Below are 15,680 nucleotides of genomic sequence, written 5' to 3' on the forward strand. Positions count from 1 at the left end.
GATTCTGCTCTTTCCACCTCCCAACTTGAGGCTGCTAAGTCTGTGGCATCACTGATCTCAGGTGCATGTGATCAGTTAGCTCAGTACAGGGTGCCATATTCTATATGGCTCGGTATCACTTTATGGTCGTTGACCAGTTGAAGCACTCTGGTAAAGCTTTGGGGAGAGAGTCTTGAGTGCCTCAGAATACACTCTGCAGTAATCACTGGCCATTACAGGCTGAATGTCACCTACCCGTTGAGTTGGACGAGTGATGCTCGTTGGGCGTTTACTGAGACAAGAAAAATGTGGCATGTTCTTCATCCCAACTAGAACATAAGATTTAAAAAAAAAAAACGCATCTAAAGAGGACGGTGGCACAGTGGTTAGCACTGCTGCCTCAGAGCCAGGGACCCAGGTTCGATTCCCATCTTGGGTCACTATCTGCATGGAGTCTGCACATTCTCCCCCATGTCTGTCTGAGTTTCCTGCGGGTGCTCCGGTTTCTTCCCACAGTCCGAAAGACGTGCTGGTAGGTGCATTGGCCATGCTAAATTCAGCCTCAGTGTTCCCGAACAGGCGCCGGAGTGTGGTGACTAGGGGAATTTCACAGTAACTTCATTGCAGTGTTAATGTAATCTTGTGACACTAATAAATAAACTTTAAAAAAACACTTGGTTAGCCTGTCGATGATCTGAATTCAGGCTGCTGCTGTCTTAGGTCTACAGTTTGAGTTTAATTTTCCAGGTTCAGTGTGATTACACGCTCTTGCTAAACTATTTTTTAAAAAGCAATTTGAAGTGTAATTTTAACGTATTTGTTTTTATCCTGACTATTACAAACCTTTTCTGTGTTTATCTTTAAATTGTTTCATCCTCAATTTTCGGATAATGAGATAACTTAGGAAATATAATTTGAAAGGTTAGGCAACGAAAGACGATTACAGGTTTAAAGGGGAAGTAATTGCCACTGGTCTTGGGTGTGAATGGATAGAAGCATGGGTTAAACATTATTAACTTGCTTGAATTCTTTATTAACCTCCCCGCAGCCCCAGTAAATTTATCAGTGTGCAATGGTTGCTGAAAAATACTGGGTTGAATCAAATCAACTTGCTTCTTGTCTTTTCTTCTCTCTGGCTTCTGGTCTGTGTTAATAGACAGTAAAGATGAAGAAATCAAAACTCCTAGGAAGTTCTTTCTGGGTATGTATACACCCATGTAGCATGTACATATCTCAAGATTTACCCCGTAACATTTACCTCAGCCTGCATTTTTTTTCTGGTTTTGTTTGCTGTTGAATGCATGAATGCTTTTGTGTAGAAAGACTTGGTGCGCGCAGCCTCTTCATTAGAGGGGAGTGTCTGCACTTAAATGGGGGTGCGGTTAGTTTGTCCTGAACACTCAAGGCCCGAAGTATGCTGAGAAGGGAATACTGGGCATGAAGTTGCACAACTTAATTCCTTCTTTCCAATGCTATGTGAAAGGTTTGCGCGTTCCAAGGTCTTAATTCAAAGCGATGTTTGTTTTTTTTAAAAATGTATCCATACAGTCTCAGCCAAAACTGATAAGTGTTGAAGATATAGTGCTAAATTAAGTTGCATTGCATCTGAGTGTTAGTACCAAGTTAGGGCACTTTTCAGGCCGAGATTATGGTGTACGATATGCACGCTTAATCGTATGGCAGTTATAATTCTTTATTTTTGGGAGCTTTTTTCCCCAGGGTTGAAGGGTCAATTACTCGGGGGCATAGGTTGAGAGGGGGAAAGTTTAAAAGAGATGTAAGGGGCAGGCTTTTTATACAGTGGGTGGTGAATGCCTGGAATGGCTGCTGGAGGAGGTAGTGGAAGCAGATTCTATAACATTCAAGAGGCATCTGGATAGGTGCATGAATGGGCAGGGAATAGAGGGATATGGATGACATAGAGGCAAAAAAAATATTAGATTAGACAGGCGTTGTGTCGGCATAGACTTGCTGGGCTGAAGGGCCTGTTCCTGTGCTGCACAGTTCTTTGTTCTTTTAATTTAACATTTGCAGGTCTGGCTACAAAGGATGGCAACTTTTAACATTGTTCAGCAAGCATAGGTGACAGAGTTTTCAATTTAGGAAGGGCTAGAATGACTTTTGTTTCTTCCCTGTAGACTGCTGTCTCAAAGCTCGCTGGAGCTGTGAAGCAGCAGTCTACAGGGAAAAAAACCACCTTGCCGCCCATTATGCAGATAATTACATAAATTACCTTTCAAATAAGTCAGCTCCCTGTAAAAGTCTGCAGATTGGTGGAGAATAACATATTAATTGGTGGAAAAATGAATAAAGTCGAGAAATTAGTGCATGAATATTTTAATATGGTAGAATGAAAATGCCATGTTATTTTCATGGAGCCAGTTTGCAATATATTGATTGAGGCAACAAAGTGACTGCATCTGCATGTTAAATATGGAAAACATCATTTGTAGGCTTTTCTTTTTAAAAAAATTAAAATCACAACTTTTAAGATCACATAAATTTCCAATATTTCAGGGAAACCATTTTGAAAGACCTTGGAATTTGTGAAGCGTTAACCAGACTCAGTTGATGAAAGATGCAGGCTAGTGGGCACCATAGGTCTATTCTTGGTGTTTCAGACTGTTCTACAAAGGCTAATATTTGGCCAAGATATTTTGAAACATTTACTGACATTTGTCTGTCTTGGTTGATGCTGTTACCTACGCCGCTTACCTATAGTTCCTTATTAATTCAATAATCCTCCGAGTTTTGTGTGTTACACCTTGGGACATCACGCATATGTCCTTCAACTGAAACCTGCATTGTATCGCTTTCACTTATTGCCTATAGGAGCTCATTTGCCACTGAGAATGTGACGAAATGGGAGAAAGCCAGGAAGCGAGACTTATTTTGTGATGTTCCAATCTGTTAACCCTTCCCAGTGTCTTGATACAGCAGGGTTGCTATCAGTAGCAGTCTTCATTGACCCTGCTGCATTGGTGACATGGTTTACGTGTGTGCATTTTCTTTATTGTTGCAATGAATCATGTGTTTGAAATGATGGAGTGGGAAAACCCAACTCATTCCAGTCATCTATTCCAATGAAGTGAGTCAATGGAAATTTTCACATTAACTTATTCAAGATTTACAGGTTGAATTGTGCACTATAGTATGAAAGACTGCTCGTTGAAACCATGCACCCGATCTATAAATCCTAGCCATCTTCAATAAATGGTATCATGAGCGCTACATGAATGATTTCTTTAATTGCTTAACATTGTTAATATTGAACCCTCTTTCTCTGACATAACTAGCTGTTCAAACCAACCAAGTCTTGTAAATATTGACGCAAATTCATGGGTTCTCTTGACTTCCTGAAGCCAAAGAATGTCACTGTTACACAATGTTTTTCACTGGTGTATGACAACAGAAACAACATGCTATTAAGCCAATAAGTAGGGAAATCTCGTGACTTGGGAATGCCTGGGGTTCTGGTAGAATTGGGGACCCCAATTTGAAAATATGCACTTTAAACAAACAAGTATGAAATAGTTATCCTGAGATGTTCCAGGTAATATAACATCTGATCATTTTACAGTTTGAGGGCAGAACCTCTTCCTTTTTGCAGCCAGGGATATATTTGCTGTTGGTAATACAATCAGGGGTATTTTGAAAGCTTACTTTGTTTTGTTCAATTTGTTCTTGCTTCAGTGTTCTGCTCTGTGGTAACTGTAAAATAATTGTGTGGTTTTTTTTTGTGTGTGAAACCCCTCTTCACTGCTAGAATTTAGAAATGAGAGACCCAGCGACTATGGATCTGTACTTTGGTTCAACAGGAATTTCTTTGTGTCGTGTTTGGAAGATGCCTTTTAAAAATTGATTTTATTCTTGATGCGCAGTGTTTCCCAGGATAAGATTTCCACCTTGCAGTCTAATGGCAAGCAGTGAATCCCTCACAAAAGTAAACTTGTCCATTTTGGGAACGTGCGCATGGGTCACATGTGCTACATACGTTGTGGCACCGGTTTTGATTGTGTACACTCAACCCATTTAATTTCCTGAGGAAAGGAGGGTAAGTCACAGTGACTGTTGTGACATGGGGGATGTGGCAGCCAGTTAGCGTGCAGAGAGCTCCCACAAACGACGCTGCGACCATGACCAGATAAGTTGATGTAGTAGTGCTGGTTGAAGGATAAATATGGGCCCCACTCTTCTTCGATATGGTGTCGTGGGATCTTTTGCATTCACTCAAGAGTGTAGACAGGGCCACCATTAAATGTCTCATCTGAAGGAGGGCAGCTCTGACAGTGCAGCACTCACTCAGTCTTGCAGTGGGGTGTCAGCCTAGATTCTGTGCTCCAGCCTATACACTGAGACTAAACGAGGGTTTAAATAGTTAAACAAGGCTTCTTCTATAGAGGTTACAAAACATTGAAACTTGAAGACAGTTCAAGGCATTAACATAACAAACATGTTTCAATTAAATGGTACTTTCCATAGGTATGCTGAGTTACATGATGCCTTCATTCAGTGTCTGATTCATACCATCAAATAGCACAAGATTACTTTCTTAAATAATGGCAAATTGCACAGCACGGTATATAAAACTATGGATAAAGTAATAGTAACTTATGAGATGATTTAATATTGGGCTTTGGAATCCGTCTTTCAAACATGCAGGTGTGTTTTTTGGCACAAAACTTTATTTAGCAGAAATGCAATTCGTATCTCGATTAATGTAAAATTATTATAATGAATAGGAGTCGCTGAAGCTTCAGTCTTCAGTAAAGAGCAGCACGGTAACACAGTGGTTAGCACCCGGCTTGGGTGACTGTGTAGAGTTTTCACATTGTCTCTGCGTGGGTTTCCTCCGGGTGCTCCGGTTTCCTCCCACAGTCTGAAAGGCATGCTGGTTAGGTGCATTGACCCGAACAGGCGCTGGACTGTGGCGACTAGGGGAATTTCACAGTAACTTCATTGCAGTGTTAATGTAAGCCTTGCTTGTGACTAATAAATAAACTAACTTTTATGATAAATCATGGAATATTTTGTAAAGAGAATATAATGCAGTCTTGGCCCTGTAGAGGTCAGTGTTTGATAGTGATTGCTATAAATCTAAGTAGCTACATAATTTTTATTCAGGCAGATGTTGTGGACATTACAAATGCATTTTAATTGTAGATATAAAATGAAACACTGATTTATCATGATTAGGGTTGATTTATCAAAACATGGGTGCAATGTTGCTTGAAACAAAACCATTTTAGTTCTTTTTCAAGTTTTGACTTAAAACTGTGCTTAAAGTGCCAATGCTTACCAAATGTACTTGGACAAATGTAAGACTGTTCAGCCAGGGGCCTTTTGCAGTTCTGCAGATTAGCCTTCCTTGCAGCTAAACCATATTCCAGCATGCAAAGCAGCGTTCTTTCAGTTACCGCAGTGTCTGGAGAGGAAACTGGAGGAAACTGCAGTGGGTAAACTTTCAAATGATCCAAAATCTCTTGCAAAATTGCAGTCATTACCAGCTACTAGAGATTTGCCTGTAACTTCATAGACAGGGCCAAGTCATTGTTAGACTGGCAAATGGACTTCACTCGAAATGCTATTACCACCCTCCCTAATTCTAGCAAAACTGTGAGGTGGTTTTAGAGGCGGCAAGTTGGCACAGTGGTTAACACTGCTGTCTCACAGCACCAGGGACGTGGGTTCAATCCCGGCCTTGTGTGACTGACGGTGTGGAGTTTGCACGTTCTCCCCGTGTCTGCGTGGGTTTTCCTCGGGTGCTCCTGTTTCCTCCCGTAATCCAAAGATGTGTAGGCTAGGTGGATTGGTCGTGCTGAATTGCCCCTTCGTTATCCAAAGATGTATAGATTAAGGGGCATTAGCGGGTTATATACATGGGGTTAGGGAATAGGGTCTGGGTGGGATGATCGGAGGATGCAGACTTGATGGGCAGAATGGCCTGCTTCTGCACTGTAGGGTTTCTATGATTCATTGGCTGGATTGTAAGTATAGACTACGATGGTTAAACTGGTCTGTGCAGCAATCTTTTTTCAAGCAGTATGTGGCCTTCTAAGGTTCCAGAATGGCAGGCAGAAAGCACCGCAGCCAGCAAGAGTCATCCATTCCCCATGCCTGAAACAGGAGTTGGTTCCTGTGCATAAACAAGTGAGGGGTCTTTCGGCTCCTTGAGGACCTCCTGCAACATCAGTTTGCCCTGAAACGAGCCATCGTTGGGGAAAACCAACCCAAAGAAACAATACTTTTCACTGTAGCCTAATATGTAACCATAATCAAACAACTCAATTCAACTCAAACATTATAGAACTCTACAGTGCAGGAGGAGGCCATTCGGCCCATCGAGCCTGCACTGACAACAATCCCACCCAGGCCCTATTCCCGTAACGCCGCATATTTACCCTATTAATCCCCCTGACATCCCCCTAACACCAAGGAGCAATTTAGCATGGCCAATCCACTTAACCTGCACATTTTTGGACTGTGGGAGGAAACCGGAGCACCCGGAGGAAACCCATGCAGACACGGGGAGAATGTGCAGACTCCACACAGACAGTGACCCAAGCCGGGAATCAAACCGATGATAACTGCTGCATCTTGTGAACAGACCTGTTGTTGAACCAGCAAATGAGGTTTGCACATTTCAATGCACTGGATTAATACAGAATCCAGTCATGTCTAAGCATACACATCAAACATACATAATAAATGTTAAAAGCCTTCAGAGATCCAGGAGCAGCTGTAGCTTTTTCCAACTCTAGCTTTATAAGAATCCTATAAAGCCACATTAAAAAACTTATTGAAATGTTCACTGTACAACAGAAAGATATTTTCTTTCCTAAATTATTATTATTGTCAGCTTCTCAACAGTCAGTAGCCTGTTTGACCAGAGATATCAGACCCTGCTCTTCCCTGTCCAACATTATACACGGACAATAATGCATTGTAACACAGAGCCTGAAAGTCTAGCTTAATGTCCCAATCTCCCGCTGGAAAATATTGGAGACAGCATCAACTGCGATTAGTTTAGCTAGCTCAGCGCAGGCCAGGATCAAATCTGGGAGTTTCTTGGTTCTTTTCACCCAGTTTTGAGATATTGGAGCTTATATTTGCTGTACCAGAGCTTGAACTGCAAAATGATGAATTATTTAGAAGTGGGACGAAAACTAATGTAGGAAAGTTCCCATTTATTACAGTTAATTTCTTAAAAAAAACAAATCACTGCCTGGAACCGGGTAGAAGTCTCACAACACCAAGTTGAAGTCCAACAGGTTTATTTGGAATTACAAGCTTTCAGAGCGCTGCTCCTTCAACAGGTTCATAAGTTCATAAGATATAGAAGTAGAATTAAGCCATTCGACCCATCGAGTCCGCTCCACCATTCGATCGTGGCTGATATGCTTCTCATCCCCATTTTCCTTCAACCCATTACCAATTAAAAATCTGTCTAACTCCTCAAATTTATTCACTATCCCAGCATCCACCGCACTTTGGGGTAGCGAATTTCACAGATTCACAACCTTTTGAGAGAAGTAGTTTCTCCTCAACTCTGTTTTAAATTTGCTACCCCTTATCCTAAGATTATGACCTCTTGTCCTAGACTGCCCCACAAGAGGAAGCATGCACTCCACGTCTACTTTATCCACATCTTTTATCATCTTGTATACCTCAATTTGATCTCCCCTCATTCTTCTAAATTTCAGAGAGTATGGGCCTAAATTGTGACTCACTTGATGAAGGAGCAGTGCTCCGAAAGTTCGTGATTCCAAATAAACCTGTTGGACTTTAATCTGGTGTTGTGAGACTTCTTACTGTGAACCACCCCAGTCCAATGCCTGCATCTCCACATCATAGAATCATAGAATCCCTACAGTACAGAAAGAGGCCATTCGGCCCATCGAGTCTGCACCGACCACAATCCCACCCAGGCCCTACCTCCGTATCCCTACATATTTACCCACTAATCTCTCTAACCTACGCATGTCAGGACACTAAGGGCAATTTTTAGCATGTCCAATCAACCTAACCCGCACATCTTTGGACTGTGGGAGGAAACCGGAACACCCGGAGGAAACCCACGCAGACACGAGGAGAATGTGCAAACTCCACACAGACAGTGACCCAAGCCGGGAATCGAACCCAGGTCCCTGGAGCTGTGAAGCAGCAGTGCTAACCACTGTGCTACCGTGCCGCCCTCATAGGACGGCACGGTAGCACAGTGCCGCCATCATAGGAACCAGGTAGTTCCACCTTGTTCTCAAGTGGGGACTCGGTTTAGCTCAGTTGGCTGGACAGCTAGTTCATGATGCAGGGCGATGCCAACAGCACAGGTTCAATTCCCATTGTGACTGAGGTTATTCACGAAGGCCCCGCCTTCTCAGCCTTGCCCCATGCCTGAGGTGTGGTGATCCTCAGGTTAAAATCACCACCAGTCAAGGGGAGAGACTGTGGTGACTTCACCTTACTGAAAACGCACAATATAGCAACTTCTTCTGAGCTGTACATCTGTACAATTCACTCCCACTTGTTTTTTTACTGTCAGCCCAATTAAACATAGAGAACAAGGAGAGCTGAGTTGCTACTGTTTGAACATAAATCCCTTTAATGGAACTTCCACTGACAAAAGCCAGGCATTAAAGGAAAGCTGTTTAAAATGTCAGCCTATTTAATAGACAGGAGGAAACATTTTATTTAGCTAATGCTTCATGTTGTTTTTTTTTAACTTTGCAATGTTCAGCCTATGTTCAAATTTATTTTGCAGCAGTTGGGTATGAGTGTTTTTTTTTCATCAAATCCTAAACTGTGTTTTATGAGTTGGACCACAATGGATCTTTTTAATTATTAAGGGAAGCAGCAGAATCATTATTCATATTACAGAAACTGATTACAGAAATTCTTTCTGCACTATGGTGAGAATCTTGAAGACTTTCGAAGCATGCGGTTCACACTTGCATTCTTGGAAGTGAGATGACAAAAGCCATGTTTGGGAGATCAGAAGTTTCCAAGGCTGGTATCAAAATAAGGGGGTCTCCCATTTAAGTCACAGATAGCGAGGAATTTCTTCTTAGATGGCTGTTAGTCTTTGGTATTCTCTTTTGTGGAGAGCAATGGAGGTCAAGTCATTGAATAGATTCAAGGCTGAATCGGAGACAAACTTTTGGACCACAAGCTTGTGGGCCGACAAGCAGGAAATTGGAGTTACGGTCACAATCAGATTAGCCATGTGGCAGAGCAGGCTAGACGTGATGAATGGCCAATCACACTCCTGTTTCTTCCCATCTTCTCATGGTTTGGTGGATATAGTGAAGTGATCTTGTCATATAATGTGACAGTGCAGTGACACACATCGTGACATGCTGCCCTTTGGAATGACAGTTTCGGTGTTGTCAGGCTACGGCAGTGGTGGGGAGGTGGGATTTTCTGGGGCCTGCAAGAACGGGGAATGTGATAGGCGCGGTGACTTTATTAGGCGGAGCTGAAATTTCACTTTCCCGACAGTGAGTTCAGGCACACTGGCATAGTGGTTAGCACTGTTGCCTCACAGCGCCAGGGACCCGGGTTCGATTCCCGGCTTGGGTCACTGTCTGTGTGGAGTTTGCAGGTTCTCCCCTTGTCAGTGTGGGTTTCCTCCGGGTGCTCCAATTTCCTCCCACAGTCCAAAGATGTGTGGGTTAGGCCACACTAAATTGCCCCTTGGTGTCCTGGGATGCGTAGGTTAGAGGGATTAGCGGGATAAATATGTGGGGTTATGGGGAGAGGGCCTGGGTAGGATTGTTGTCAGTGCAGATTCGATGGGCCAAATGGCCTCTATCTGCACTGAAGGGATTCTATGATTCGGAAATTAAGTCAATGGCCTGATTGGGCGGCATCCAGCCTCATGCCATCCCGTGGTGATTTCTGACTTGTGACATTTTGCATACTCTCAACACTCACTATTCTAAAGCTGTTTCTAATTGTGTCCTAACTGCACGGTAAAGTCATCAGCACATGGAAATCTCATGGCACCAAGTTCATTTTGGTTTTAAAGGTGGCACGCAACATTGTTGGCTTTGTGCCTGAGATCAGTGATTTTTCCTCGTTGAACTCTGTGGCCCGAGGGAGGGGAGCAGGAGGCAAGCAGCTTGCAAGGAGGCTCAAGCCTGTTATGGGTGAAGGCAGGGGTTCGTGGAACAGGGTGAGGTGATGCATTTTGGTAGATCAATTCGGGGCAGGACCAACTCAGTTAATGGTAGGGCGTTGGGGAGAGTTATAGAATAAAGAGATCTACGGGTACAGGTTCATATCGCTCTGAAAGTGGAGTCACAGGTGGACAGGATGCTGAAGAAGATATTCGGCATGCTTGGTTTCATTGATCAGAACATTGAATACAGGAGTTGGGACGTCTTGTTGAAGTTGTACAAGACATTGGTAAGGCCACATCTGGAATACTGTGTACAGTTCTGGTCATCCTATTATAGAAAGGATATTATTAAACTAGAAAGAGTGTAGAAAAGATTTACTAGGATGCTATCGGGACTTGATGGTTTGAGTTGTAAGGAGAGTTTGGATAGATCTGAATCATCCATCCAAATAAAAAGAAAATACTGTGGATGCTGGAAACCTGGAATACAAACATAAGAACACGGATAAACTCAGCAGGTCCGGCAGCATCTGTGGAGAGAGAAACAGAGTTAACGTTTCGGATTTAAACAACCCTTCTGCGGTTCTGCAGAAGGATCATTTAGATCTGAAATGTTAACTCTGTTTCTCTCTCCATAGATGCTGCTGGACCTGCTGAGTTTATCCAGCATCTTCTGTTTTTATTTGTATTATCCAAGCTGAGAGTTATCTTGGACAATGTCCGTTACAATGTAACAAAGAGAGGGCCAGCTGATCCTGCAAGTTTAGCCTTGCCCACAGAGTGATGAGTTCAACATTAAATGGTAACATGAATATTCATTACTATTAAGAGTGAATGCAAAAACACAACATTGTTTCTTCCACAATAAAGAAATGTCCCGAACCCCTCTGTAACCAGGAAAGCATGCTAACCACTACACATGCCAATACATTTAGCTTCCAGACTTAAATTAGTCTTGATGAATGATGATGCTTGTGCATGAATAAAGTGAAACCAGTTTAGTGTAAAATATTTACATGTGAAATGTAAATTTCCACTTTTGCCACCTTTGTGCTCTCAGTCAATCTTCCGGTATTGGCAATGGAGTTGGGCAGGGAAGCAGTGGCCGTGATATCTGTCTGTCCAGGAGGCTTTTTATAGCCCACCTGCGCACACTGCATCCTCAGCCAACGGAGGGTTTCACCGCTGAAATGCCTCATCCGGGATCACGTATGCCTCCCGTGTATGTCGCCAGCATTTCAAATTGTAATTGCGTGGGTATCAGCAACAAAAAGCAAGAGAACAGGAGTGACATGCACTCCCCTTTCACCACCAGGAACGGAGCGCCACGGTTAAAATTCCACCCTACTTGTGTGGGACATTCAGTCCTTGATGAGCAGTAACTTTCTCTACTTTAATCATAATGAAAACCAAATACAGCATCTTCACTGCCTTCCACAAACTCATCCCCTAGTAGCCAGTAATTTCACACACCCACTAACTAACCCCTCTCCTTCCCCCAGTTGCTGTCTCACGTTGAACCAAACTCTTTGCAGCATTGGCATTCTATTTATCCCCAAACTGAGCTTCCAGCCAGAATCCACAATTTACTTACAGCCACCTCCTTCCATCCTTGTTACGCTTTCTGTCTCCACCCATGCTTCGTCCCTTAAAATCCTGAAACCTTTTTTCCATACTTTGCCCACGGGGCGGCGCGATGGTTAGCACTGCTGTCTCACATCTCCAGGGACCATGGCTTGTATTCCCGACTTGGGTCACTGTGTGGAGTTTGCATGTTCTCCCCGTGTCTGCATGGGGTTTCCTCCGGGTGCTCTGGTTTCCTCCCACAGTCCCAAAGATGTGTGGGTTAGGTTGATTGGCCATGCTAAAATGCCCATAGTGTCCTGGGATATGTAGGTCAGAGGGATTAGCGGGGTAAATGTGTGGAGTTGTGCAGATAGGGCCTGGGGTGGGATTCTTTTCGGTGCGGACTCAATGGGCTGAATGGCTTCCTTCTGCACTGTAGGGTTTCTATGGTTAGACTATTCCTGTGCACCCCAGACCTGCCATTCCCCATCCTCCATAAACTTAATTGCTGGCGCTTCTAGCTCATGGGGACACTTCATACAACATCATGGCAAATGAAAATTTAGCAACTCAAATCATAAGGGGAAAATGCAAACAGTCAACCATCCCAAATTATGTCTATTTTCTCTTTATTAGAACAGCTTGATGCCGAAGATTATAATGGTGCAAGAGAGGCAAGCATTAAGCGTCGAGCTAAAAAAAAAGAGACAAGGAGAAATCCAGTGGACCAAGAACTAATAAAGCAACAGGGGTCCAAAGAAACTACTGAGATGCAAAGAATATGGGGGAAGAAGTTTGCAAAGCTCACAGCAATAGTGTTTACAAATACATTGTGGGTGCAGTAAATGGAAATGTGAGCCTATTAATTCAGATACGGGTGAGACTATAATTGACTGACAAAATGGCAGACTTGTGAAATAAGTACTTCTTTCGTATCCATCTTCACAGTAAGTAAAGTGGACAAAATACTATTGGTACAAGGAACTGAATATGGAATGGAGTAACTTTGATTGAATATAAATAAAATATGCCGGTGAAGAAAGCATTGACACTTATGATAGATAAGTATCCACCAATTGCTGGCTTCCATTCCTAGATATTAATAGTAAGGAAACAGCAAATGCATTAGTCATAATTTTCCTCTCTAGGTTCAAGAATTGATTAGAAAATTGCAATTGGCACTATTACTTAAGAAAGGAAGGAGGAAGAAATGAAGTAACTACAGACCTGTCGATTTAGCATTGGTCGTGGGTAGTTACCAGAATCAAGGTTGATTGAGCGCTTGGACAAGTGTGAGCTGTGGGTAGGGTCATGTCTGACTAATCCTGTTGAATCTTTTGAGAAATGATGAACAGAGGAGAGCCTATGAATGTAGATTTTCAGAAGCTATTTGATAATATTTCACGTGAGATTTCGAGCAATAATTACAGGGCATTGTTACAATCCCAGTTGATGTTATAACTGGATGGAAAAGTCCCAGACTGGAATGCTGGCCTAAAAGACTATAGCTTTTACTTATTTTGTAAAAGATGGAGGAATGGAGTCACAGGACTGGGTGGCACAGTGGTTAGCACTGCTGACTCACAGTGCCAGGGACCCTAGGTTCGATGCCTGGCTTGGGTCATTGTCTGTTTGGAGTCTGCACATTCTCCCCGTGTCTGCGTGGGTTTCCTCCGGGTGCTCCGGTTTCCTCCCACCGTCCAAAGATGTGCAGGTTAGGTGGATTGGCCATGCTAAAATTGCCCCTTAGTGTCAAGAGGATCTAGTTAAGGTAAATGCATGGGGTATGGGGATAGGGCCTGGGTGGGATTGTGGTCGGTGCAGACCCCATGGGCTGAATGGCCGCCTCCTGCACTGTAGGATTCTATGACTGCTACTTAGTTTTAAGGGGAAAAAAATGTTTATTAAACATGAAACATTGGATTATGATACAATCCTGCTTTACTCCCCACTGAGTTTAACAATTACATACAGATTAACAAAGATTAGAATGTACACCATAATACAATGGTCTCATTAACATGCGAAGTCCCTTTTAAGCGCATAAGATGACTGTGGTCAAATACATATGCTGCGCTCTGAACCCAAGTTAGTGTCTGTGGGTTTCTCCTCAGAATCCCCTCCAGGTGATTGTCACAGGAGAGTTTCTGAACTCCACTCCCAAAAACATACTTTAAAATCGTATCTCACAGTAATGCTTTCCTTCAGTGGTTTGCATTCTGAAATCCAGTCCAGATTTTCCAAATGACACTTTTAACCAAAGCTCCACTTATAAACAGTGAATCCAGTCCAGGTTTTACACTGACGTCTTTAGGATTTGTGTGTCTTGATTGCTGTGCAAACTGTTCACAATTCCTTTAACTCATAATTTCCTGACTGTATTAAAATGGTCAATTGTCTATCTAACTCAGAACACTATTTTTCTTTGAATTCTTCTGAACAACACTTTGGTTTCTTCTCTTAGCTTCAGTCATCTTAAGACTTTCTTTCTATCCCAATTCCCTGGTTATCTGGGCATGTTCTTTGGGAAGCTTGCTTCTTTGCACCTCCAATCCTGTACAGTCTTTCTTCTGGCAGAGTTGAAAGACATTCACTCACCGATGTCCTGTCTTCAACCACAATATATCCAGCTAAAATTAAAACTTAAAAGCTTTCCTACCTTACCTCCATGGCCTCCAGTTGCTAAGCAGTGGCCACGTGCTTATGCCTTTTATTTATCCTTCACGCCATAACCCTCTCTAAGCGCAGTAGGTTCACAGTTGGAATTGAAACCAAGCCCCACACATACAAACACCTTTATCCAACATGAATTAGGTTCTATCCTTCCAGGCGCAGAAACAGTAAATTAAACACACTTGAAATTGTGCCTTATTTCTAATGTTTACCAAAACAAACATAAATCCCTTAAAACTCCCTTTGCTTTCCTGACAACGCATAATTAGAAGTAATCAATTACCAATGCACCACATGGTCGGGAAGCACAAGACAGAACTGGGATATTGGTAAGATATGAAAAGTGCCCTTCAGGGATCTCTACTGGGTGTTCAGCTTTTCACCCTGTACGTTCATGACTTGGATGTAGGAATCATAGAATCCTTCAGTGCAGAAGGAGACCATTCGGCCCATCGACCACAATTCCACCCAGGCCCTATCCCCATAACCCCATGCATTTACCCTAGCTAGTACTCCTGACACTAAGGGGCAATTTAGCACGGCCAATCCACCGAACCCGCACATCTTTGGACTGTGGGAACAAACCGGAGCACCCAGAAGAAACCCACGCAGACACAGGAGAACATGCAAACTCCACACAGACAGTGACCCAAGCCGGGAATCGAATCCCGGTCCCTGGCGCTGTGAGGCAGCAGTACTAACCACTGTGCCACCGTGCCGCCCTGGAAAAGAAAGGTATATGTTCAAGTTTGCAGATAGCACTTAGCTAGGGGATGTCGATTGGGTAGATGGAATCAGGAGGTTACAACCCTCTTTCTGTTTTTCCAAATCTGGCTTTTTGTACGTCAGCCTTTGTCCCACTATTGGTGGCTTTATTCTCTGAATTTCTTCCCTGCCCTCTCCCTCCAACTCCTTCTCCTTTTAAGGGCTTCCTCAATACCTCCCTCATTAATCAAGTTTTCTGTCAACCATTTTACTATCTCCTCCTTTGACTTGGCATGAGTTAATGTCAGATTGTGCTTTTGTGACAGTTTGGGCTGTCGTTTTGAGATTCAAGACACCATTTAATTGCAAGATGTTGTCGAGAGTGCAAATGTGGCGATGAGACTTCATATTTCGAAGTTGTTGAATAGTATCCAGATTTGTAACTGAACTCCCCTTAGAGAAGCTGTCAAAATTGATAACTATTTTTAGTGACCTGCATACTCGTACTAATTCGTAAAAGGTGGGGCGGGACAATAAGGAGCAGAGAAATTCTTGATATAATAACAGATTTTGGTAATTGAGTAAGTAAGAAACATAAAATGAAATGTCTATTTGAAACCCTGATGCTTTTATTTAC

General features: G+C 42.8%; 1 protein-coding gene across 4 annotated transcripts in view; it reads left to right on the top strand.

The window, feature by feature from the left end:
• The window catches only part of slc66a2 (solute carrier family 66 member 2), a 49,143-nt gene that overhangs the window by 18,725 nt on the left and 14,738 nt on the right, over window positions 1–15,680 (top strand). For 2 of the 4 annotated variants that reach the window (XM_078216837.1, XM_078216838.1), the window contains exon 4: window positions 1,136–1,180. The exons of the other annotated variants lie outside the window; for them this stretch is intronic. In XM_078216837.1, coding sequence (XP_078072963.1) covers window positions 1,136–1,180 — 45 coding nt within the window. The remainder of the gene's footprint in view (window positions 1–1,135; window positions 1,181–15,680) is intronic. 4 annotated transcript variants of the gene reach the window in all.

Source organism: Mustelus asterias, chromosome 7 (genome assembly GCF_964213995.1).
Source record: "Mustelus asterias chromosome 7, sMusAst1.hap1.1, whole genome shotgun sequence".
NCBI classification, from domain to species: Eukaryota; Metazoa; Chordata; class Chondrichthyes; order Carcharhiniformes; family Triakidae; genus Mustelus; species Mustelus asterias.